General features: G+C 34.6%; 1 protein-coding gene across 2 annotated transcripts in view; it reads left to right on the forward strand.

Moving 5' to 3' along the window:
- The window catches only part of Elp1 (elongator complex protein 1), a 316851-nt gene that overhangs the window by 271021 nt on the left and 17853 nt on the right, over window positions 1-27977 (forward strand). For both annotated transcript variants that reach the window (XM_089103865.1, XM_089103866.1), the window contains exons 18-22: window positions 8992-9213; window positions 10505-10668; window positions 15135-15322; window positions 16299-16445; window positions 18889-19119. In XM_089103865.1, coding sequence (XP_088959991.1) covers window positions 8992-9213; window positions 10505-10668; window positions 15135-15322; window positions 16299-16445; window positions 18889-19119 — 952 coding nt within the window. The remainder of the gene's footprint in view (window positions 1-8991; window positions 9214-10504; window positions 10669-15134; window positions 15323-16298; window positions 16446-18888; window positions 19120-27977) is intronic.

Genomic DNA, 27977 nt, shown 5'->3' on the forward strand with positions numbered 1-27977 from the left:
TGTACGAGAATTACAGTACCCCATATTGAGGGACGTATTGGACTCAGCGATATTTCTCTTTTTTTTCCTTTTTTGTCGCAACTAGTTTGGCGCTGAAGTATTATAACGAGATGTTTAAGGGCTCACTAAGTCGGGGCAGTGGCTTGCCAATTTTGCCAAAATTTGCCAAAAGTCGGGGCAATGATATGCCAAAATTTTGAATAGAAGTATTCATACATAAATCTTCGAAGAACGGTAGAAAGGTGTTGCGCATTATTGAACTCAGGATATTACGTTTATTTTGGTATATTGCGTCGAAGTACGGTTGCCATTAATTTTTTAGTTCAACGTAAGTCCATGGTTCAATTTTAATTCTTCGTAGAAAGATTTATTACGTAATCTTTATTTTTCAGGTTCATATTTTAGTTCTGAGATCTCAAAGATACGACCAGTGGGCCATGATAGGCTCTCTGGGATGACGTGAAATTAGTTCCCCAAAGAATCGTAGTCTATGACCAAAATGCATAGTATTTGGATGGATTGCGGAAACTATAAAATTTGAAATAATAACTATTGAAAGCTTTGAATAGTATTAAATTTGAAAAAAGGAGAGGCAATAATTTTGGCATAATCCTTGCTTGAAGTTGGTATAGACGCCAACAGAAGGGAGTATGGAACTCAGGCCGTATGGAGGCCGCAGGCCGTCAGGAAGTATGGAGGCTTAAACTTATTCCTGGGATATAATACACATATCAACTAAAAATTTGTGTTCTAAAGAAAAGAGTGTAAACTTTCCTTGGTAAGCCTTTGACTTTCCGCAACTTTTGCTGAAAGCTGATCAATTTTCATCTAGCCTATTGGTCAAACATTTTCTAGCCTTGTGCTTGGATTGCTTAAATATTTTTGGTACTATTGTTTAGTCGTTTTCGACTTAAAAAAAAGTATTTTATTTTTGACAAAGCTAAGACATAGATTTTGGTTTCGCCGGATCCTAAAGTATCTACCATTTTCGCAAGACAGACTATGACATGATTCATGCAATGTCATGACATGTGACATTTGTCATAACATGTGACATGAACCTGTGACATTTCAGAGGCAACGCCATAGCGTTGCCTATAGTAAAGGCCATACGGCTCCAATGTTTTATTTTTTTTTTCCCAGAGGCACTTCAAATAGAAGAGTTCATCGTAGAAGCTTCGAAGCGTGCTCACTCGATTGTACATCGAGCGTTCTATTATCCTTTTTAATAGTCGAAAATAATTGGAGGGCAACTAGCCCCCCCCCCACGCCAATCATTCCCCCAATACACATCCAATCAAAATTTTGAGATAGCCATTTTGTTCAGCGTTTCCAGACAGAAAATATATTTTTAAGGAGAACACTCCCCCACAACCCTCAGGGCAAGAGTTTTAAGTTATGCCCTGCGGGCATATAAGGTTTTTATAGAAGGCGTTGTCTTAGAAAATTCAAAACAGGCTCATTCGATTGGAAATTCAAAGTCATGCCCTGGGGGCATATAAGGTTTTTATAGAAGGCGTTGTCGTAGAAACTTCAAAAAACGCTCATTCGATTAGAAATTCAAAGGGATAGTGCCCTTTTTCATAGTCGAAAGTGATTCGAGGGCAAAAAGCCCCCCCCCCACGTCCCTCAGTCCCTCAAGTCCACCCCGTAAAACTTTTTAGATGGCCATTTTGTTCAGCGTAGTTCATTTTCCTTTAGAAAAAGTGTTTTTGAGGAGGAGACTCTCCCACTAGCCTCAGGGCAAGGGTTTTAAGTTATGCCCTTGGGGCATATAAGGTTTTTATAGAAGGTATTGTCGTAGAAGCTTCAAGATAGGCTCATTCAAATGGAAATTCAAAGGGCTAGTGTCCTTTTTAATAGTCGACAGTGATTGGAGGGCACTTAGCCCCCCCTCTCACGCCCATCATTCTCCCAAACACATGCATTCAAAATTTTGAGACAACCATTTTGTTCAGCATAGTTGATTTTCAGATTGAAAATATGTTTTTGAGGAGGACACTCCTCCACAACCCCCAAGGCAAGTGTTTTAAGCTATACCCTGGGGGCATATAAGGTTTTTATAGAAGATGGTATCGTAGAAACTTCAAAAAAGGTTAATTCGATTGTAAATTCAAAGGGCTGGTGCCCTTTTAACAGTCGAAAGTGATTTGATGGCACCTAACCCCCCTCTTGCGCCCACTTTTCCCCAAACACATCCAATCAAAATTTTGAGACAACCATTTTATTAAACCTAGTTTTAAGTTCTGGAAATTAGGTCTTTGAGGATGACAACTCCCCCACGGCCCCCAGAGCAAGGGTTGTAATTTAAGGATTCTCCGAATCCTTCATATTATTTCTTATGGAAGGGATGCTGATATGAACTTCAGAGAAGGCTCATTTGATTGGAAATTGAAAGTTCTTGTTCACTTTTTAAGCGTCAAAAGAGATTGGAGGGCAACTAGCCCCCCCTCCTCCACGCCCTAAACGCATCAGATAAAAAATTCGAGATAAACATTTTGTTAAAATAGTTCCAAGTTCTGATAACAAAAACTCCGGTGTCGACACAGCCCACCAGGGCCCGGGGGTAGGCGTTGTAAGTTATGCCCTGGGGGCATATAAACAATCAAACAATGATTAAATAAACAATCAATGCAAACAAACATACCATAGATATTAATGTAAATTAATAAATAAATTTAATTTTTTAAATTAATTTTCTTATGTTACTAAGTTTTAGACAATAGAAAACTATAGGTCATAAAGGCAATAAGGTTTCGAGGTTTTATTGTTTTTTGGTTGTGCGCTAAGATTAGTGAAAACAGGGTCACCAACCCCCTAATATCCTCCCATTTGTAGCGCAAATGTGAGGATAGCCTTATATAGTGCTTGTTAATTGTTATCTCTTTTGTAAAGTTATTTTAGTTTTTTCAATTATTTTTTTTGTTACTAAGTTTTAGACAATAGAAAACAAAAGGTCAAAAAGACCATAAGGCAGGGCCGTATCCAGGATTTTTGTTCAGGGGGGGTTTTACAAATTTTTGACTTTTTTTGGGGGGGGGGGTTTACTAATTTTTGACTCAGTTTTCGACTAATTTTAATGATTTTTACCTAGGATTTACTAATTTTCGACTTATTTTCGAGTCGGTCAAAAATTTCGGGGGGGGGTTCAAACCGGGTAACCCCCCCCTGGATACGGCCTTGCCATAAGGCTTTAATGTTTTATTGGGTCTTTTTCTAAAAACTCCTCATTTTGTTGTGTACAACCAGCCCTGCCCGCCATTTGTAGCGAACGATCCTGTTCTTTCTGCATCAACAAATGGAATAACCTAGCTACTGTTTTTAGAAGCTATTATTTTGATCCATTCATTGTTGCGTGAAAAAATCAGGTTTGATTTTTCAGAGGCATGTAATTAAGCTGTCTATAGCAAAGGCCATAAGGCTTCAATGTTCTATTATTATTAATTAAAAAAAAAAACTTACATAAAACTAAGTTTTATAAGAAGAGTAAGAGCCATATTGAACTCAGGACCAGCAGAAGTTAATGCCAATTATAGTTAAAACTCAAAAAGACCAGAAATTACTATTAAAGAATAAACAAAACCCCGAACGAACATAAATTAAAATTAACTATCCTACAAACATAAAGATAACCAATGCAAACATAAATAAATGAATAAATCTTATATAGCTTCAATATTTTTTATTATTTTCCCCCTAGAGCTGCTTCATATGCAAGGGTTAAAAATACCATTTTGTTAAAAATAGTTGAAAGGTTCAGTAACAAAACTCTGGCGTCAACAAAACCCCCAGGGCCCGGGGGCAGGAAGGGATTCTTGTATAAACTTCAGAGAGGGCTCATTTGATTGGAAATTGGAAGTTCTAGTCCAGCTCTTAAGAGTCAAAATTGATCGAAGGACAAATAACCCCTCCTCCCGCCCTTTTTCCCCACCTAATTCTATTTACACCTGAAGGCCCAATGAGAGTTAAAATGTTTTGGTATTAACACACACCTATTGGGCATCTGCTCTCCTCCCTAACAAGGAAAGAAACAGAGAGTGTAAGGCAGTAGCAGATCCAGGGGAGGGACGAGCCTCCCCCCCTTATCGTAGTCTAAAGTAATGTAATGTACTTAATTAACGCAAGATTGCGTTAATTTAACTTGCTATTTTTTCAATCCATTCATTGTTGTCAATCGCTATCCACAAGTTATGCAAGCTGTCTATTGTTCATATATAAGGTTTTTATCAAAGAGGTAATCGTATAGACTTTGAAAAAAGCCTAATTCGATTTCAATTGAAAGTTCTAGATCCGTTTTTTAAAGTCAAGAATTATCGGACAGTAAGCATCCCCCCCCATGCCATAAAAACTTGAAGCTTTTTGCAATCAAAAACGAACAAAAATTAATTAAAAAACTTTCGAAAAAATAAGTTTTTCAAAGAAAACTAAAGGCCATTTTAAACTTAAGCTCAGCAGATACAAATACCTGTTAAAATTCAAACTCAAAACGACCAGAAATTTCTTTTAAAGAATAAATGAAACCCAAAACGAACAGAAATTTAATAAACAATCATAGCAAAAAACACAACAACTAATAATATAAATGAATAAATAGATCTTAAAGCGAGTAATGCTTAGGTTGAATACGAAAATTAAGTTTAAAACGAAAAAAAAAATAGTTTGCTATTAAAGTATAAATGAAACTTAAAACGAACAAATATTAAATAAACAATCAATGCGAACAAACATACAATATATATTAATGTAAATGAATAAATAAATCTTAAAACAAGTGAAACTTAATTTGAATATGCAAATCAAGTTTGAATCGAATAAAAATAACTACAAACAAGAGTTTGGGTATCGCCTCACTGCAGAAGCCTAAAACCTATTGTGTCTGTGGCGCTTTACTTAAAACGAATTATATTACAAATGTTTTCTTTTGTACTTAATATTGAAGATAAATATTAAAATTACAGTAAAGTTTTGAACTAATGAGCTTTCAGCAGGCAATATCATTATACATAAAACATTCATTTTAATTTATTAGTTCTTTCCAAGATTGGTCAAGACAAATATAGTTTCACTACAAACAAAGTTTGGATACTGCCCCCTTCTTTAACTGTAAAAAACCTAAAGCCTTCTGCGTCATTGGCAATTCACTGAAAACGAATTGCTCGTATATTACAATTTATTTCTTTCCAGCTCTTACTGCATCGAAAATCAAAATAAAAAATTACAGTGAAAAAAAAATCTTGAACTGATGGATCTTTCAACAATTAATATTATTATATATCTAATATTCAATTTGACTTTGTTTATACTTTCCAAGACTGTCCAAGACTCATATAGTTTTCAGTAAGGCGCCAATGACGCAGTATGTTTTAGGCTTCTACAGTGAGGTGATACCCAAACTCTTGTTTGCAGTTATTTTTATTCGATTCAAACTTGATTTGCATATTCAATTTAAGTTTCACTCGTTTTAAGATTAATTTATTCATTTTTCGTTTTAAGCCTAATTTTCATATTCAATCTAAGCATTAATCGCTTTAAGATCTATTTATTCATTTATATTATTACTTGTTGTGTGTTTTTTGCTATGATTGTGTATATAATTTCTGTTCGTTTTGGGTTTCATTTATTCTTTAATAGTAATTTCTGGTCGTTTTGAGTTTGAATTTTAACAGGTATTTGTATCTGCTGAGCTTAAGTTTAAAATGGCCTTTACTTTTCTTTGAAAAACTTATTTTGTTGAAAGTTTTTTTAATTAATAACAAAAAACAGGGACGGATCTAGAGCAAAATCTTGGGGGAAGGGGCAGTGTGGCAAGGGCGCCAATAATTGACCAAATTGACAAATTTAGTTGAAAAAAGAGTGAAAAACAGAAAAATAATAGAAATGAGGGCGCCAGAAGAAATCTGGGGGGGGGTCCCCTGGATCCGCCAGTGACACAAACTTATGGCGTAAATTTTCATGTTGCAGGACCCTTAAGGTTTCTTCCCATTTTTGCAAGACTTTGAAAAAAAAGTGCAAACGATCCTCGTCATTGAATTGATTTTTTTGTTTATTTAGCCTATTTTCAGTCTTGAATCACTAAAAAAAAGTTATTTTGGTCGTATAATTTTTTGTATTTGTTATGTATCTGGTCAATATATTGTTCTTATTTTGAACAGACTGTAAAATTGAAGCAAAATCGCACATAAAATGCCACAAAATAGCACACGTGGTCATAAAAAGGGGGAAAAAAATTAAGAACTGTTTTAAACGGGTTTCGATTTTGAAACGACAATGTTGTTCTTGTCAAAGTTGAAGTATATATTTTGGTTTCGCCGGATGCTAGAGACATCGTCTTTTTAGTTCAATCTATGACATGGGTTGATATAATGTCATAAATGTGACATTAATTTCTTTGTCCTTGTGATCGTTACAATCAAATGCAATCAAGTGGGAAATTAAATCTCTCCTTGACTTAGGCGATGCAAATGATTAGTGACATAGATAAAGAGGTTAGTTGAGGTTTTGATAGTACAGAGTGCAAGAATGGGTTTGGAAAATAATGTTAGGAAGGTTCAGTCGCTTAGACTAGGAATAAATGTGGCCAAAGATGTTGTCAATGGAAGTGAGTAGAATGTCTAGTGAGTAGAGTGTCAATGGAAGTGAGTAGAATGTCAAGTGAGTAGAGTGTCAAGTGAGTCGAGTGTCAATGGAAGTGAGTAGAGTGTCAATGGAAGAGGTTGTCAATGGAAGTGAGTAGAATGTCAAGCGAGTAGAGTGTAAATGGAAGAGGCTGTCAATGAAAGTGAGTCGAATGTCAAGTGAGTAGAGTGTCAATGGAAGAGGTTGTCAATGGAAGTGAGTAGAATGCCAAGTGAGTTGAGTGTCAATGGAAGTGAGTAGAATGTCAAGTGAGTAGAGTGTAAATGGAAGAGGCTGTCAATGGAAGTGAGTAGAATGTCAAGTGAGTAGAGTGTCAATGGAAGTGAGTAGAGTGTCAATGGAAGTGAGTAGAATGTCAAGTGAGTAGAGTGTAAATGGAAGAGGCTGTCAATGGAAGTGAGTAGAATGTCAAGTGAGTAGAGTGTCAATGGAAGAGCTTGTCAATGGAAGTGAGTAGAATGCCAAGTGAGTAGAGTTTCAATGGAAATGAGTGGAATGTCAAGTGAGTAGAGTGTCAATGGAAGAGGTTGTCAATGGAAGTGAGTAGAATGTCAAGTGAGTAGAGTGTCAATGGAAGTGAGTAGAGTGTCAATGGAAGTGAGTAGAGTGTCAATGGAAGAGGTTGTCAATGGAAGTGAGTATAATATCAAGTGAGTAGAGTGTAAATGGAAGAGGCTGTTAATGGAAGTGAGTAAATGTCAAGTGAGTAGAGTGTCAATGGAAGAGGTTGTCATTGGAAGTGAGTAGAATGCCAAGTGAGTAGAATGTCAAGTGAGTAGAGTGTCAATGGAAGTGAGTAGAATGTCAAGTGAGTAGAGTGTAAATGGAAGTGAGTAGAGTGTCAATGGAAGAGGTTGTCAATGGAAGTGAGTAGAATTTCAAGTGAGTAGAGTGTAAATAGAAGAGGTAGTCAATGGAAGTGAGTAGAGTGTCAATGGAAGAGGTTGTCAGTGGAAGTGAGTAGAATGCCAAGTGAGAAGAGTGTCAATGGAAGTGAGTAGAATGTCAAGTGAGTAGAGTGTCAATGAAAGAGGTTGTCAATGGAAGTGAGTAGAGTGTCAAGTGAGTAGAGTGTCAATGGAAGTGAGTAGAATGTCAAGTGAGTAGTGTGTCAATGGAAGAGGTTTTCCGTGGAAGTTCACTTACCTGGTTAGTATTGTTAGTAAAGATGGTGGATGCTGTGAAGATATAAATTGCAGAATAAAACGTACAAGAAAAATATGGTTTGATTTTACTTTCAGGGACTATAATGGCCATTATTAACAGATGGAGGATGAAAGATTGCCGAAGATAGGGCTTTTGGCCACCCCTCTGGGGCATGAATGGGGCGAAAAGATGTCATAAGAAAGGATTTAGAAGAAACTGGAACTTTATGGGTGGGGGTAAAGGAAAAAATTTTACAATTAAGAAATTAACTGAAAATTATAAAACGCGTTTTGAAAAGAATTGTCTAATGAGAAAAGAAATGCCATTTGTAGCTGATTCAAGAATGGTAACAATTATTTCGATTTGTCTGAATATTAAAATGCTATTTCGAAAAAAAATTACATTAATTTTGTAAAAGAGTCTGAGTCCCTTGAAAATAGCATCAAATACGAAACGAAAAGTACACCATTAAAGTCTCCATTGTCAAAAAAAAAAAAACATACAGGAAACTTACATTCTGCCACCTTGACCAAAAAGGAAAACCCCTTTTTGCATATGTAGCAGTGATGTGTCTTCTTTTTTTTCTATCTTTCTTTTTTCATGCTAGTTGGGATAAAGGAGTATCATGTACGGCGGGCTGGCGTGGTTGGCGGGTTGGCGGGTTGGCGTCTGGCGGGCTGGTGGTGTAGTGAGTTGCGATTAGTTGTAGGGGTAGTTGCGATCGTGCAATTACTGCTCCAGTGACAAGAACTCCATGGCATGGATTGTACAATGACATAAGCACTCTATATACTGACATAAACACTATGACATTGAGATAATGACATAAACCATAAAATGGATATATACGCGGTGGCGGATTCAGGGGAGGGACGAGGGGGTGCGTGCCCCCCCCCTAACATAGTCTAAAGTAGTGTAATTTACTTAGTTAACGCAAGTTTGCGTTAATTAAACTTGCTCCTAACGCAAGTTTATCGGATCAATCTATTTTGCGCCCCCCATAAAAAAATTCTGAATCCGCCACTGTATATACGCTTTATTTGGTTTGTAACACTTCATAGTATCGGTATAATTACCAGAACATTATGACTTCTGTAACGTGTGACAACAGTCTATGACGTAGTTTGATGTAATGCCGTAAACCAATGACAGGTTTACGGTCACAGGTTTACGTAACATAACTTCATAAAATAGATTTTCATTTTGCAGGATCCTAAAGAGTTTCTACCATTTTTACAAGACTTGGAAAGAAAAGATGAAAACGATCGCCGTTTTTCAATTGATATTTTTCTTTGTCGTTACGATCGTGCCATTCAAGCCCTGGCTAAATGTGGCCCTTCTCGGTTTGAACAATTTAAAGAACTTGTTATGAAACACAATCTTTATCTAGAGGCACTCAAATGTTTTGAAGATAAAATTGAAGAAAAAAAGGTAAGTCTTTCAGAATTTATGTCTCTTATATTTATTTATTTTTTTTTTCTTCTTTTTTTTATATTCAATTTTTTATATTTTGTTTTTTATATTTTTTTATATTCTATTTCTTTTTTTTTATATTATTTCTTTTTTTTATATTTATTTCTTTTATATTTATAGTCTTTCAGAAATTATGTCTCTTATATATGGCCTGAAGATGTGATTTTATCTTTAAACTTTTCAAAACAATATCATTACTGTTATGCCTAAACATCATTTCTGAAATTTTGACATGTCTGAGTATATGCCAAAAGTAGTCTACTAGGCTGGTTTCAAAGGGAGTATGAGCAATATAATGAAGATCTAGGGGATTGAAGGGCTGGGCTATTGAACATATAACTTGCTGATACTCCCTTTGGATCCGACTCAGCAAACGATTTTTGGCAATTTTTTTTTTAATTTGAAAACGTCAGATACAACCTTTTAGGAGTAACAGGGACGATATATGCCTTTCAGAAACAAATACAAAATGTGTTTAGAAACACGCGTTTTTAGAACACACTGAAAAGTAAATTCACACGTGTGAATTATTCGAGAAATGAAATTACAGAGTTCATTCGATACTCAACTTTTTTGGGGATGAGTTTGAAAAAAGGTTGAAGTTTCAAATCTCTTTTATCGAAAAAAAATGAGAGAGGGTAGCCATCGATGCTTCAAAAAGGGGTATTAGACATGTAGTTTGTAATTCCTTTTATACAATTTCTTAGAGTATTTTCGTTTTTGTATATTTTCAATATATGTTTATATTTTAAGACTCTCATTAACCTTTATATACTAATTATATACTTTATATACTATATTATTAATAATTATCTATTTAATAATTGTCTACCTTTTTTTTCATTTAAGGATTACTGAGTGTATTTTCGGTGTGTTGTTTTTTTTATCATAAACCCTTCTTTAAAATAAATTTTAATTTTGTGTAGCATTATATACTCTGGTATAACTTAATTTGTTTAAGCCCTAGACGGCCAACCGTCTAGGGCTAAACGGAAAGCAGGTCGTCCTCGTTTGGGGTGGGAGGACATCATAAAGAAAGATTTAAAGGAAATGGGAACTTCGTGGGCGGGTGTAAAAAGGGAGGCTTTGAATAGATTGGGGTGGAGGAGGAGCGCGCGTAGCTGTGTTGGCCGCCTCAGGCTGCTTGGTGCTGCGGTGAGTTAGTAGTAATAGTAGTATAATTTGTTTGAATTTTTCCATAAAGTAAATGCTTTTCTACGAACATGTATTAAAGAGTATATTTTTCTAGGTAATTAGTTGTATGTTTGCTGACCATCTTCTGGGTAACAGGAAGGTTTATGAGGCAGGAAGCTTATACTTTCGCGGTGAAGCTTTCCAAGAAGCACTGAATTGCTTTCGCAAAACATTGGATTGGAAAATGGCCATTGCTTGTGGCAAAAAATTATGTTACAGGTATGCTTTTTAGTTAGTGACTTGTGGCCATTGCTTGTGGCCATTGTGTGTGGCCATTGCTTGTGGCAAAAAATTATGTTACAGGTATGCTTTTTAGTTAGTGACTTGTGGCCATTGCTTGTGGCCATTGTGTGTGGCCATTGCTTGTGGCAAAAAATTATGTTACAGGTATGCTTTTTAGTTAGTGACTTGTGGCCATTGCTTGTGGCCATTGTGTGTGGCCATTGCTTGTTGCAAAAAATTATGTTACAGGTATGCTATTTAGTTAGTGACTTGTGGCCATTGCTTGTGGCCATTGTGTGTGGCCATTGCTTGTGGCAAAAAATTATGTTACTGGTATGCTTTTTAGTTAGTGACTTGTGGCCATTGCTTGTGGCCATTGTGTGTGGCCATTGCTTGTGGCAAAAAATTATGTTACAGGTATGCTTTTTAGTTAGTGACTTGTGGCCATTGCTTGTGGCCATTGTGTGTGGCCATTGCTTGTTGCAAAAAATTATGTTACAGGTATGCTCTTTAGTTAGTGACTTGTGGCCATTGCTTGTGGCCATTGTGTGTGGCCATTGCTTGTGGCAAAAAATTATGTTACAGGTCTGCTTTTTAGTTAGTGACTTGTGGCCATTGCTTGTGGCCATTGTGTGTGGCCATTGCTTGTGGCAAAAAATTATGTTACAGGTATGCTTTTTAGTTAGTGACTTGTGGCCATTGCTTGTAGACATTGTGTGTGGCCATTGCTTGTGGCAAAAAATTATGTTACAGGTATGCTGTTTAGTTAGTGACTTGTGGCCAGTGCGTGTGGCCATTGTGTGTGGCCATTGCTTGTGGCAAAAAATTATGTTACAGGTATGCTTTTTAGTTAGTGACTTGTGGCCATTGCTTGTGGCCATTGTGTGTGGCCATTGCTTGTGGCAAAAAATTATGTTACAGGTATGCTTTTTAGTTAGTGACTTGTGGCCATTGCTTGTGGCCATTGTGTGTGGCCATTGCTTGTGGCAAAAAATTATGTTACAGGTATGCTTTTTAGTTAGTGACTTGTGGCCATTGCTTGTGGCCATTGTGTGTGGCCATTGCTTGTGGCAAAAAATTATGTTACAGGTATGCTTTTTAGTTAGTGACTTGTGGCCATTGCTTGTGGCCATTGTGTGTGGCCATTGCTTGTTGCAAAACATTATGTTACAGGTATGCTCTTTAGGTAGTGTCTTGTGGCCATTGCTTGTGGCCATTGTGTGTGGCCATTGCTTGTGGCAAAAAATTATGTTACAGGTATGCTTTTTAGTTAGTGACTTGTGGCCATTGCTTGTGGCCATTGTGTGTGGCCATTGCTTGTGGCAAAAAATTATGTTACAGGTATGCTTTTTAGTTAGTGACTTGTGGCCATTGCTTGTAGCCATTGTGTGTGGCCATTGCTTGTGGCAAAAAATTATGTTACAGGTATGCTTTTAGTTAGTGGCTGCATATTGTGCGCAGTTTCTCTTCACATCTACAGAAATCTGTAAACTGACTAGGGAGCAGCCTCTCCCCTCCCCCCTGCTTGGTGTGGGTTATATCATTTATGTGAATCTGGCAATTACAAGAATTAGTTAATCAAAATCAGGGCCGTATAACTATCGACCAATTTCTGTGTTTTTTTGTGTTTTACAAAGTTTTTGCAAAATTAATATGCAAATTTCTTTTTAATTATTCATGTACGGTGAGCCAAATTCAAAACCTGCATTAATTCCAAAACGTTCAGAAATTAAATTAAAAAAAACAAGATTTTTGAACTGAAATTAAGCAGCGACATTAAATCTTAAAATGAAAAGAAATTATTCTGTATAGGAAAGGGGCTGTCCCTTTCTCAACACCCAACTCTTTACGCTAAAGTTTGACTCTTTGTCACAACTCTACTTTTCAAAACAATAGAAAACTTTAGCGTAAAGAGTGGGGTGTTGAGGAGGGCACAGCCCCTTCCATATACGGAATAATTTCTGTTCGTTTGAAGTTTTAATGTTGCTCTTTACTTTCAGTTAAAATAAAACTTTTTTTTATTTAATTACACCTAAATATTAATTTTGTGGTTTGACTGAATTAAGAAACAACAGTTTGCTATCCAACTACCCGAAACTAACGACCTGAAAAGTACGAGTCAGAGACTATTCAAAACATTGCCCTAATGGGTTCCAAATTAATGTTTAAGCAAAAATTTGAATCCAACATAGCCTTGTTTGGTCAAAAAATCTAGCAAGTACAGTTTGAAAAATTGCATTTTAGGGGACAACAAATCTTGATTATTGACAGAAATTGAAACGTTTCAAGTCATTTGAAATTTGACGCTAGCAATTATAAGTAAATCTTTCAGGTTGATTACGCGGCTACATAACGATGGTATTACCTTTTTCTTATTAATAATACTCAAAATTATAAGTAGTTCCATGGCCCCTCTATGGAGGCTTCCCAGTAATTTCCTAAGCATAGGGACAATATAAATGCTGCTCCGGGAGCTCGTATCTTTTGATTTTATAATTAAAAAAAAATCCACTGTGAAAAATATTCACCATGATCGGTCAAAAAACAAATTTATCTCTGAAGTTCCATTAACATGTTGACTGCCAGAATTCCAGGTACAACTCAGAATTCTAAGAATAAAAAGACAATTTGCTTTAATCATATTATATTATTAAAAACTCTAATTATAGGCCTACATGGTTATCATCAAAACATGAAAAAATAAATTTTCTGCTATTTAAGCCAGCATTTATTTTTTGTTCTCTTCACATAAGCTATCAATCCATGTAACATTGATATATTACGACTTTAATCGTAACTGCACAAATATGACAATTAAATATGGTACGAAGTAACTCGTAGTTGGCGGTCTAGCAAATAAAGCAATGTACGAGTTAACTTGTAGTTGGCGGTCTAGCAAAGAAAGCAATGTACGAGTTAACTCGTAGTTTGCGGTCTAGCAAAGAAAGCAATGTACGAGCTAACTCGTAGTTTGCGGTCTAGCAAAGAAAGCAATGTACGAGTTAACTCGTAGTTGGCGGCCTAGTAAAGAAAGCAGTGTACGAGTTAACTCGTAGTTGGCGGCCTAGTAAAGAAAGCAGTGTACGAGTTAACTCGTAGTTGGTGGCCTAGCAAAGAAAGCAGTGCACGAGGTAACTCGTAGTTGGTGGCCTAGCAAAGAAAGCAATGTACGAGTTATCTTGTAGTTGGCAGTCAACGTACCTGGCCAAACTTACCAGATTACGTTTGGGATGTATTATTGGCTTTTTCTTTTTTATCGACAAGTATGACAACTATTTGGCTCGAGTTTTTGTCGATACGTAAATTTTTTGCCTTAACCCTTGTGACACACAAGCTCTTATAAAGGTATTTGTCTCGAATGTGTCTCGAACCTGAGATTCAAGTTTTTATAAACGTGTAATGACGGAACTTGACAACAATTATAACTTTTAACGGAAGGTTATGTATTTTTAAGATATACAATATATTATGTAGATAATTTCGGAGACCACACTGCCTTTCCATGACGATAAATAAGAGTTTCAATAGGGATAAAATCTTTTTAATAGACAGTGATGATGATAACAGTGATAGAAATTCACAAAAATACCAGATTTTTCGGTCACATATGCAGTGACCGTCATCAGTAGTAAAACCTTACGCCACTCCAGTCTTACTACTGAAAACGGTCACTGCATATGTGACCGAAATATCTGGTATTTTTGTGAATTTCTATCACTGTTATCATCATCGCTGTCTATTAAAAGGATTTTATCCCTATTTGAACCTTTATTTACAATATATTTTTCTTAAGTAATCAGATTTTACTAAGATATTTAAAATTAAATAAGATTTTAAAAAGATTTTACTAAAATGTGCTGAAAAAGGAAGTGAAAATGTGCAAGCTTTTTTTTCTCTTTTTATTCTTCTTTTTTTCTTTTTTTCCAAATCTCATACAACAACAAAAGGTAAAACAAATAGGAATTATTTTAAGACAATGAAATTTAACTAAATGAATATTTCAGCTCTATATCTAAGAGTTGTCGTCCGCAAATCAAATAGATATTTGATAATAAAATTTAAATAATTAGATAATTTAAAGTAATTTAATATTTTAATAATAATAATATAATTTATAATAATAATGTAATTTATAATTTTTATAAAATAATAACAATATAATTTAGTAATTTAATTTAAATAATTTAAAATTAAATAGATATATAAAATTTGGTTTATAATGAAAATATGCGACAATTAAAATACTTCTTTGTTGTTTTACCTTTTGTTGTTTTTATAATGGAAGGGCAGTGTTGTCTTCGCTGTTGTTTACATCTCATCGTGTCACTTTGCATTAATTTGCCAAACTAATGCATATTTAACGCACACATCATAGGTCATGATATCAAGGCATACTGCAGAACCTTTGACATGTTTTTGTCATCATGAAAGTACTTTTTGAATAATTTATTCTTTTCTTCCAGTGAGAGTGAGATGTCTAAGCTTTATAAAGAATTAGCCCAACTTTTGACCAATAGTAAAAATCCCTGTGATGGCGCAAAAATATACAAGGAGTACTTACGCGATTTCCCAAGTGCTGTCACAGCGTGTGTAGAAAACGGATTGTGGGAATATGGTTTGTTTTGTGCTCTGGATATGGACGCGAATGCTGGTAAGGGTCTATGTTCTCTCTCTGTCTGTCTGTCTCTCTCTGTCTGTCTCTCTGTCTCTCTCTCTCACTCTCTCTCCCTCTCTCTCTCTCTCTCTCTTACTCTCTCTCTCTCTCTCACACTCTCTCTCTCTCTCTCTCTCTTACTGTCTGTCTCTCACTATCACTTTCTCTCTCACTCTCTGTCTCTCTCTCTCTCTCTCTCTATATCTCTCTCTCTCTCTCTCTCTCTCTCTCTCTCTTAAATAGAAGTCCCCCCTCCCCTTAAATCTAGTGAATTTGGGCCATGGTGATTAGTAATTAATAAATGAGGAAAAATTTGCTAATATTTATTCTTTTAAAAATTTTTCACATGAAAGCAGTTTGTATGTCGGCTTTTTGTGGCCTCAAGTTGGCTAGGATTTTTATCAAAATTTTTCTTATTGTGGTTTGATTTTGCGAGGTTGCGTTGAAGAAGATGGCAAACTTTATATTTCAAAACATACAAGTTAAAGAGATGTCTAACGAATTTTGCTGGGACTTCATTCTATTTTGGATAGCCAGTGCGCCATTTGAACATGTATCAAAATTCTTAAACATCTACAGGGATCAAGGTGAGAAGACATAACGCGCCAGTTGAGATTTTCTTCTTCCCCTTAAGCGTTAAGTTAATTTTGTGGCACAAAAGCAATTTGTACCTTTGATCATTGTACTGTTATATTTATTTATTAACTTCATTTTATTCGTGTTTATTTCATTTAATTTATTAATTTCATTCAATTATTAAATTAACTTATTAATATTATATTAATTTCAAAAACACAAGGTGAGAAGATACATTTTACCGTTGGCTTGGAGCAGAGCTAGTATACCAACGAGAAAAAAAAAGACATCTAACGATTTTTGCACCGACATTAGAATTTATTAAAATCCGAAAAAATTTCGTGTGAAATTTCAGGGCAAGGGAAGCAGATATTATAGATAGTTTTTATCTTTCCAGAAATCCGATTAAAAGATGGCGTTGTCGCTGGTGCCAAGTCAATGGAGTTGATGATTTCAAACCTTGAAAGCTCTTTTATAACATCTTTTAAAAGATTGGAGAATGTGAGGAAAGAAAATGCAGACAGAGAAAGTCGACTGGCTTATGGTTTGTATAGAATTTTAATATTAATTAATATTTTTAATAATAGCCTCTATCAATAATACATTGTAATAGAAGTCGAATTTGCCGTTGACCGCCGTATTTCATGTTGCTCGAAGAAAGAAAAACAATTTCATCTGGATCTATTGTCGGCTCTCCTCTATTCTGGATCAGAGTTGAAACTATTTTTTCTGACCGCCAGAATTGCCAATGCCCTTTCATTATACCCAGGCAGGATTGCTACCCCTTATGTTTAACACTTTTTTAAGTGATTTTTAACATTTTCTAAACAAAAATTCGCTAAATTTGCACATAAATCACTAGACTACTGAAGAAAATCACTAAATCAACCAGAAAAGCACTAAAATCTAGTGATTTTTTTCACCGGTCGGCAACCCTGTACCAAGGGCGATTGAAGTAAAACGCTGTATAGAAGCAGAACTTTATTATAGTTAACATGCGGTATTATAGTTAATCTGCCAGTTCATAAGCAAGGGGTTTCAATTTGAGTAAAAATTGCATCCTTGGGGGGAGGGCATCGGGATACCCCTTGTCCATCCGCAGATTCGTTTAAATACAAGCGAGAACATTTAACTGAACCAGGTCGATGGAGATGGTGCCCCTTGCACTGGATCAGCTGTTGTTGATCTACTAAAGGCTTGGAAATAAAAACTGATATTGCCTTAAAAAGAATAGAGCGTCCCAGGAGAATAAGTAAAAGCAAAACAGCTCTAAGAGAAGGTCGTCAAACAATAGTAGGCTGCTGACCTGCAGGCTGCAGAAGCGAGGGTTGCTGCTGCCAACTTTGAGTTAAACTAAATAATAAGGCAGACTTGAAGTTTCTTTAAGGACCATTTTCTTTAGGAAAGTTTCTTTAATTCTCTTTCCCTTAGGGAAGAGAAAAAAGGAAAAGTGAGAAAGTGTAAAAATACAAAAAGAGAAGGGGGAGGTTCATTAGGGACGAATTTAGGTTAAGGCATGCCTTTTTCTTTTCTTTTCTGTTTCTTAAGAATAATAATCTTCTGTAGAAACTTTTTTTTAATTCAAATTTTCAAATAATTTACCATTTATCTAAAACATGATGGCCTGAAGATAAGCAATGTAATTAACGCAAAAGCTGTCTTTCAAATTAATTTACTAATACAAAATATTTTAGATAAATTTCCCTCAATTTTAGATAAATTTCCCTCAATCGCTTGCTTAGCTGTGAGTTTTATGAATTCAAATTTTTCAAATAGTTTATAATTGAACTAAACTGGATGCCCTGAAGATAAGATTACATTTTAGCTGACAAAAATGAACCCCGAGAACTAACAAATTTTCAAAATAAATATTTTGACAAATACAAAAATGAATTAAAAAGACGTCAGCTGTGATTAATCTTTCTATTTTGATGAGTTATATTTTGATATTTCTATATGAGCAATGAATTTTCTACTTACACTGCAGGCGGCTCATCAATATGACCCCCAATTGGCGTCATATTGACGTCATATTGATCGGCGTTTTATCAATGGCGTCATATTGGCGCCATATTGAGGCGTCATATTGAGAAGCAATCAAATTAATGATGCAGCATTCAAATTTATCACAGAAAAAAATGAACGTAAATAAGAAAAGAGGTCCCATATTAAACATAGGTAGGTTTTTGGCGAAACTTTTCTGTGATTTTACATTTTAATGGTTTCTAGGCTTATAACTGAGAGCCCAAGCAGTTCAAAATGAAACACACAAATTAAGATCTCACCATCTAGCGCCATTTTTTTCACCATCCAGTACCATTTTTTGACATTTGCAGCTGGATAATCAACAGTAAAATATTTAGCTAAAATATGCCTGAAAATTTAGCTGAAAATGTCTTTTCTTGTCAGGACTGTTTCGCAATAATTTTTTTTACCTAATGGAAGACCTAGTGGCAAAAATTTATAGTTTATATTTATAATTATAAATATATAATTTGTAATTTATATCATAATAACTTAAAATTTATAGTTTTTTCTAATGGAAGACTGTCTTTCTTTACATACTGTTTATGCATCCTCTCCAGGCAGACTTTTCTGTAAATTATAATTTATCAGTTGCGGTCTATGTTATCTTTATATTGTTTTGTCGGCCAACCGTCTATGGTCAAACGACAGTCAGGTCGTCCCTGAATGGGGTGGAAGGATGTCGTAAGGAAAGATTTAATGGAAATAGGAACTTTTTAGGAGGGTGTAAAGAGAGAGGCTTTGAACAGGGGATGGAGGAGGAGCGTGCGCAGCTGTGTCCTGCAGTTAGTTGTTGGTAGTAGGAGAGTAGTAGTATTCTACATTTTGTTTATTATATTATTTTGTTTTTTTATATTATTTTGTTTTTTATATTTTGTTTTTATATTATTTGTTTATATTATTTTTTAAATTTTGTTTTTATATTATTTGTTTATATTTTGTTTGAAATTTTTCTCACTCAGATGAAGAAGTGGAAAACCCTTTAGACCTAGCATCAGAAGCTGGTAGCACAATGACGGGGACAGTGATGTCAGGAAGTAGATACACTGGGTCTTCTAGGTCAATTCGCTCATCGAAGAACAAGAGGAAACATGAAAGAAAGTTATATAGCACTAAAGAAGGCTCTCCATATGAGGATTTGGGATTGGTTGTTGCATTGCATGAAATGATCGTCAAGGCTTATGATTTGAGAGGTAATTTTTCATGCTAGATTGATAAGTCTTAATTATATTTTTGATCAGTTTAATAAAAGACTGAAGTTGTTTATTAATATGACGCCATAATGTGTAAAAAAAAAAATACAGAATTATAGTTTCTCTATGAAGAATCAAATCTTATTTTCAATTTTCAACTCAATGAGCCCTCTCCTAAATTTCTACGACCACACCTTGTATACCAAACATAAAGGCACCTCACTCTTTACTAAGTGCCCCTGACTCGGGGCAGTTGGTAAGGAACCTGAGATTGACAGGGGCGTAGCTGCAGTATTTTATTTGGGGGGGGGGGGGTAAGAGGGGGTCCACATCCGGATAGTCAATGGGCATGGGCTATGCTTTAGGGGGAAAGCAGTGGCGGTCCTCTTGGATTTGCTTATACTCACAGTGAGTATTAAGTATTATTATATAGGTATTACAACATGTAACGTACTTCTCTCTACAACCTCTATTTTATTTTAATAAAGATAAAACTTTTAAAACTACAAAATTATGACAAATATTAGATTATTTATTTCAAATTTGCGCCCCTAAGATTTCTGTGGCCGGTGTGAGGCCCCCTCAACCCCTCTCCTATAAACCACCTATGGGGAAAGGGATGTTAGAAAACTTGCAAAAAAAAAAAACACAAGCCTAAATGTGTTTTAAATATGTCTGAAAATTCTGATGATTCTTTTCTGCATTTTCTCCCGTTAGGGAAAATCAGGTTTTTCTGTTGAAAGGGGGCCATTATAAATATGAGTCAAAGCTGAGGCTGGACCATTAATTGGATCATGTTTATTAGTTAATTTGGTCAAAGTTGAGCTGCTTTTACTTTTAAGATTGTCTTCAGTTTCTGCTATTGTTTTACTATAAGAAGACGCAGATGGGAATCAAATCTCTTTTCAATACCTTCTTTTTCTTGTTCTACTTTCTGTTGCTTTATAAAGTTGGCTCTGAGCCAAAGAAAGAAAATAAGGAGCTCTACCTTTAAATGGTTTTATTAGAGAGAAAAAAGGGTTTTATTAAAATAAAACACATTAACAACAAAACCCGAAGTTTATTAAACTTGTATGGACAGACATCACCCTTTACAAAACCCTACATACACAATTACTACCAGCCATCCTTAACCCCCTCCCCCCCCCCAAAAAAAAAGACAAAACGATAAATTATAATAAAATAAAAATAAACGAAATAAATTAATTTCTAATAAATTTCACGACCTAACTGGATACCGAAGACTCGAAATTAAAAATGATTCTTCTTTTCTATCTCCTCGTCGCCCTTCCAAAAAAAAAGTATTACAATCACTCGAGAGAAAATTCGCTCAACAGGGATTAAAATTCATAAATTGATATTATAAATTGATATGAGCCTGTTATAACTAATTAAAATTGATACAAATTGTATTTTTAATAACGCTATAAAACACATCAAAGTTGAAAGACAAAGCTGTTTTTTTATGAAATTGGGTAAGGAACCGAAATTTGGCTATTTTACATTGTTGAGCCTACGGACACACTTATTCTGAATTAATAATTTATAGAATATTTAGGACATTTTTCTTCAAGTGATAACGAAAAAAGTTACAATTTAGCAAAGACATTACTCGGCTAAATTCAAAAATATTACAGAATCAAACAGTTCGTGGTAACAACCTGTAAGTAAGGAGCGACCCGGCTCAATAGTAACCAAAACTCTAAAAACCGGAATTTTGATACCAATAGATACATCAATAGAATCACATTTTTATGCTGATTTCAAATGTATAAGTTTCATTAACTTTACTTTTACCCATCAAAAGTTACGCGCCCGAGAAAATTTGCCTTTTTTTTAAAAAAAAGGGGGAAGCAACCCCTAAAAGTCATAGAACTTTAATAAAAATCACACTATCAGATTCAGCGTATCAGAGAACTTTACCATAGAAGTTTCAAGCACCTATCTGCAAAAATGTAGAGTTTTGTATTTTTTGCGAAAAGAAAGATAACGGATGCGTGTTTATGTGTTTTTTTTTTATTTCCCCAGGGGTAATCGTATCTATCCAGTAGTCCAAAAATATCGTTAGAGGGCTCATCTGAACCAAAATTAAAGTCTTAGTGGCCTTTTTAAGTGACCACAAAATTTTTGCCTTTTTAAGTAAGCCAAAGTCATAGAACTTTAATAAAAATCACACCATCAGATTCAGCGTATCAGAGAACCCTACCATAGAATTTTCAAGCACCTATCTGCAAAAATGTAGAGTTTTGTATTTTTTGCGAAAAGAAAGATCACGGATGTGTGTTTATTTATTTGTCTTGTTTTTTTTTTTTTTCCCAGGGGTAATTGTATCGATCCAGTAGTCCTAAAATATCGTTAGAGGGCTCATCTGAACGGAAATTAAAAGTTCCAGTGCCCTTTTTAAGTAACCAAAAAAATGGAGGGAAACTTGGCCCCCTCCCACTCTAATTTTTTCCCCGAAGTCACCCAATCAAAACTTTGAGATAACCATTTTGTTCAGCATAGTCGAAAATCTAATAAATATGTCTTTGGGGACGGCTTCATCCCCACAGTTTCCGGGGGATGGGCTGCAAGTTATGAACTTAGCCCATTGTTTACATATAGTATTGGTTAATGGGAAGTATACAGACGTTTCAAGAGGGATTTTTTTCTGGTTGGGGGGGGTCCGAGGATCGGGTTACGGGGGAGGATCTTTCCAAGGAGGATGTTTCCTTGGGGGAAGGGACATTTCTATGAAGGCGGCACCGGATTTCCCGGCATTATTTAAAAAACGATCAGAAATTAAATAAAAAAAAACAAGTTTTTTCAACTGAAAGTAAGGAACAACATTAAAACTTAAAACAAACAGAAATTATTACGTATATGAGGGGGTTTGCCCCCTAGTCAACACCTCACCCTTTACGCTAAAGTTTGTTTAGTACTTTCAAAAGAGCTATCTATTCTAATTAAACGGCTTTTGTGATTCAGGGGTTTGTGATTCGAACAAAATTCAAACTTTAGCGTAAAGAGCGATGCTTTGCCTAGGGGTAAACTCCCTAATATACGTAATAAAAACATACAAATATAGAAGTTCGTTACGTAATTGAATTCGTAAATTACGTCAGAACAATATTGTGAGAAAGCAATAAAATTAATGTGCAAATTGCATTCTAATTATTCATGTAGGGTGAGCCAAAATCAAAGCTACATTAATTCAAAAACGTTCAGAAATTAAATTAGAAAAAAACAAGTTTTTTAATGAAAGTAAGGAGCGACATTAAAACTTAAAACGAACAGAAATTATTTCGTCCTCATCAATGCCTCGCTCTTTACACTAAAGTTTCTAATTGTTTAAAAAAATAGAGTTTTAAGAAAGAGTCTAACTTTAGCATAAAGAGCGAGGCGTTGAGGAGAGGACAGCCCCTTTCATATACGGAATAATTTCTGTTAGTTTTAAGTTTTAATGTCGCTCCTTACTTTCAGTTAAAAAAAACTTGTTTTTTTTTTATTTATACATAAATAAACACAAGCATAAAGCAAACATGAATTAAGTAGTAGACTCGGGTTTTAATAAGGGTATCAGAAATGGGTTGCTGCAGACAACACTAGTGTACTGTAAATACTTTTGGGTCGGTTATGATGATTTTAATAAGCTCAAATTCTTCGGCATTTACATTAAAGTACTATATTAATATTACAACGTTAATATTAACGTTAATTATATTAATGTTAATACAACGTTAATATTAAAGTACACATCCACCTTCCACTTGCTTCAACTCCTGCGAAAATCATAGGAGACCAAATCTTGCAGTTTAATTACGCACTATTGCAACAGCCTCATTCACTTTCCGCAACAGTACAGTACAACAGCCGCAAAAGGGCATCGCATCATTCAGTTGCATGTGATTTGAAAATGACCTCTTAGCAAATCAAAAAGTAAATCCTTAAAGAAACCCCCCACGCTGAACAACAAGAAAAAAAATCACTTTTACATGGGCAGCAGTGATATGTCCTCTTGTTTTTCTTTCCCGTGGCTATTGAGGCACTGTAACATAGAGAGCTGTTTAAGGACTCATAAAAGATAATTCGTATGCCTTATCGTTCCTTTATATGCCTAGACTCAATAAAGCCATGATAAAGTGCCGCATGGTACACTAAAAGCGCAATTTGGGTGACATTTTTGGAATGGAAAGGCTGGATCGGACACATGGGCATCATAAATTGCTAATTATAGGCTTATTTATCAATTAATTTTTATATTTAATTACTCTTTATAAATTTGACTTTACAAGACAAACATAAAGTGATAAATTATACCCAAAAAGTGTGCATTTAAAAAAAAAAAATGACAAATAGCAAAAGAGTTCTGTCCAATGAAAAAACTCGACGGACAAATTTCCCCCCATACCTTTGGAAATTTTCCTCTAAGGAGAACCCCCTGAAATTTTTCTTTACATTTGGAATAGCGACAATATTTTTAACTTAAAATATTCAAAAAATTGTGTGAATTATTAACTTACTTGTTGAGCGTTGTTTCAAAAGAGTATCCATAAAATCTGAACAAATTTTGGCAGCATCGTGGTGCTAACCTTATATTAATTAAAACTTGCCAGGGATGCCAATCGGAGGGAAAAATTGACACATACAGTTTGAAAATTACCTTCCCCTTTGTATCTTTATTTTTTTTGTAATCTAAAAAAAAAAGTTACACAAAGGTTTTTTAGCATCATATCTTCAAGTTCAAGCAGAAAATAAGGGTTTCCTGATCTGATGTCATCATGAATGATGATGCTAAAAAAAATGATGTCTGTTTAAAAAAAAAATGTTTTTAATGGTCAATGTAAGCTTCTCTTTTATATTTTTTTTATATTTTCATTTTTATAATTCCGAGACGGCCCTTGGACATAGGATCAAAATATTCATTTAAAGTTTGCATTCCACTGTGTTATAGAAAATTTCCCCATTTTTCTTTTTGTATTTTGTTGTTTAAGTATAGTAATTTTTCGCAATTTTGCCATTAACTAGGCTCACCTATTTAGTTTATGATAAGGTTTCGAAGGTGCTATATTTTTTATAAATATCAATGTGGGACATATTAGGAAGTGAAAGGGACCCCGTTTTTGTTTTATGTGTTTTTTTTTATATTAAAATCGAGGTTGGATTAATTGAAAATAAATTATTTGCTCAAACTAAAGAAAGAAGGAGAAACTTAAAACGAGCAGCAGTCTTAGAGTTACTTAATATTCTTTCTCCAAATTATTAGGGGGCAACTGTGCCCCTTCCCCCCCCCTCAATGACGCCAATGGAGGTTCGGTTCAATGTTTAGAAGGGGTACTTGAATATTTTACTGGAAGCACTTCCAGCAAATGGAAACATTAGTTTCCAGCTCTGGAAACTTTGAAAAATTTCAAAGAAATCTTATCTTTTGATTCTTAGGGGCAGTGCAAAATAATTTTATTGGGTAGTTCAAAATTAATCAGATTCTATTAATACTTTAGAAATTCTTTATGCAAAGAAATCTGTTCTATGTGTAATTTTGGGCTGTGTACTTGAAACCTTTAAGTTGGAGATTTACTTATTGAAAAGTATGAGTAGTCATCAAAACAGAGCATTTAAATTAATCAGTAAAATATCCCGCCTTAATTCACGCTAATTAACACCTACTTAGTTCATTATTGTTCTATGCTCAATTTACAATTATTTTTAGCCTAGCCTATGTTCCTTATCTTCTCTTTTTTTAACTTTAGATTAATTTTTATTTTGTTTTTCTTTTTTTTCTAAAACTCAAGTTATGCAGGTGATTTAAGTGTCCTATGCAAAAGTATCAACAAGATACGTGAAATTTTGAGCTTTTAAGAGTTTAAGATACGAGAAATTTGAAAATATAATGTTAAGAAGACAAAACGAGAAAGAAAACCCTCTTTTAAAATCGCAATGGTTACTCAAATACATATTTAATCAGCAAATTGTTGATATTATCAACACGATAAACATCATTCAACATAAAACAAAAACAGCTACATGTATAAAGGGGTACACACACGTATTATTATTTGATTACGTTTTATTTTTTAATTAGTTAATAATTTATTAGCTGCACCCTCTACTTTATTTTAATAAAAATATAGTTCTTAAAATTACAAAATGATTATAACTGTTAGATTGTTTATTTGAAATTTTGCACCTCTAAACTTTCTGCTCCCTGCGCAAGTACCCCTTTAATATATATATATATATATATATATATATATATATATATATATATATATATATATATATATATATATATATATATATATTATATATATATATATATATATATATATATATATATATATATATATATATATATATATATATATATATATATATATATATATATATATATATATATATATATATATATATATATATATATATATATGTTAAAGCATATAAAATTATATATATTAAATTATATAAAATAATATAAATTTGGCAAATAAAAACACTTGGCAAATAATAAAAAAAATATATACTTTGGGTTTGTGTGCTTGTTCCCTTTCTCCAGTAAAAGATTCACTTGTCGAAAAGGAAGAATAGGCATCCAAATTGAGCAATTTGAACTAATCAGCTAATTACCCGCCTACTTAATCTTGGTCAGATATAGTTGGCCAGATATTAGCCAGATATTAGCCTAGCCCTTATGGGTGCTATATCCTATGGTGCCCATATGATGGATGCACTTGGCAGTACGGGGCTCAGGGGTGGATCCTTCCCGTCGCAAGGCTGGGCGAGGTACTTGTCTCTGTGAAGAAAAAACAGCGAATTGACGCCCTATCGTCGATTGAAACGTCGGCCTGAAACGTCCATTGGACACCTTATGTGCCAGTAAAAGCTTTGGAGGTTTTTTATCCTTTTTTCTGTTCGTACATTATTATTTTTTGGCCAAGTTCCAGAGATAATTGACCTAGCTCGTGTTCACTTTTTTAATTTCACACTTAACTGTTTTTTCTTTCGTTGTTCTTTTTTTGGACCTAAACTATGCAGATGATTCAAGAGACCTTGGTAAAAGCATCATTTCCAAATTTATGAAATAACTGTAGAAAAATCTTTGCTAAGCTGGCCTCAAAGGGAGGATGAGTACGGTAATAGGTTTTTTCGAAGACCGCACTGCCTTTCCATGAAGTGCAAATAACAGTTCAATACGGAAATTCTTTTATTAGACAGTGAACAACAACAAAAGAATATCTGGATATTTCGGTTGCATATACAGTGGCTGTTATAGCAGATAAACGGAAAGAGTTTATCTGCTGAGACGACTACTGTATATGTGACCAAAATATCTAGAGATCATTTTGCTATGGTTCACTGTCTTTCCCTATTGAAACGAATTTACCAATTTCAATAGGATTTAATTTGAATTTAATTTGAATGAATTTACTGAAAAAAAAGTGCATTGTCAGTTTAATATACATATGCTAATATTTATCCTTTAAAATCTTAATTAATTTTTGATTTTTTAAAGTTATAAAAGTGAAAACATTTAAAAGATTTTTTCAGTAAAGCAAAAATTATATTCTGGCTCTTAGAAAGCATAGGGGTTTAAAACCCAAGTCATATTAATTTCTGCTCATTTTGACTTTGACTCTTTAATCTATTTTAATTTATACTCGTTTTGGGTTTCATTTATTTATTGATACTGATTTGTGGTAGTCGTAGGCTTGGTAGATTATTTGAGTCTATTTTTGTTAATTTTTGGTTTAATGGAGCTCTTTTTTTTTGGAAAGCCTATTTTGCGGAAATTTTTTTTTTAATTAATTTCTGCTCGTTTTACATTGACATAGTCTTTTCAGGGAAAAATACTGAGCCTCTTCTAAAGTTAAACAACCACCCCTTCGATAAAAACCTTAAATACCCCCTGGGCATAACTTACAGCCCTTGTCCCTAATCTTTGGAGTTTGTTTAAACCCCAAAAGCCTTGTTATATGATATTTAGGTTGTTTTGAATAGAATGACTATCTCGAAATTTCTATTAGAAGCATTTCGGGACAATACGACGTTTGTATGTGTTGGGGGGGGGGGGGTAGCTGCCCTACAATCACTTTGACTATTAAAAAGAGCACTAGAGTGTCTATCAATCCAATGAGCCCCCTTCGAAGTTTATATGACCATGCTTTCTATCAAAACCTTATATCCCCCCAGGGTATAGCTTAAAACCCTTGCCCTGAAAGCTGGGGGGATTTTTTATCCTCAAAGACGTAATTTCAAGACTGTTCAAAGACGTTGAACAAAATGGCTACCTCAAAATTTTGATTTGGAGTGTTTGAGGAACTGATGGGCGGGGGGGGGGGGATATTTGCCCTCTGGTCACTTTCGACTAATAAATTAGGCACTACTCTTCTCAATTTACAATACCATGAACCCTTTTTGAAGCTTCTGCGGCAAAATTTTCTATAAGAACCTTATATGCCCCAAGGGCACAACTTACGACCCTTGTCCTGAGGGCTACGAAGGGAGGGTTGTCATCCTCAAAGAAATAATTCAAGGCCTTTCAACTACATTGAACAAAATGGCCATATCAAAATATTGATCAGAAATGTTTGGGGAAATGATGGGCGTGGGGGGGGGGGTGGGTGGTTCTCCCTCTTATTACTTTCAAATGTTAATATGGGGCAATAGCCCTCTCAATTTCCAATTGAATGAGTCTTTTTTGGAAGTTTTTACGACAACGCTTTCTATAAGAACCTTATATGTCCCCAGGGCATAACTTACAACCTTAACCCTGCGGGCTGCGGGGGTGGGTTGTCATACTCAAAGACATAATTTCCATACCCTTCAACTACGTTCAAGAAAATGGCTATATCGAAATGTTGGTCGGAAGTGTCGGGGAAATG

This window comes from Artemia sp. Qi Xiang Cuo, chromosome 18 (genome assembly GCF_049724085.1).
Source record: "Artemia sp. Qi Xiang Cuo chromosome 18, ASM4972408v1, whole genome shotgun sequence".
Taxonomy (NCBI): Eukaryota; Metazoa; Arthropoda; class Branchiopoda; order Anostraca; family Artemiidae; genus Artemia; species Artemia sp. Qi Xiang Cuo.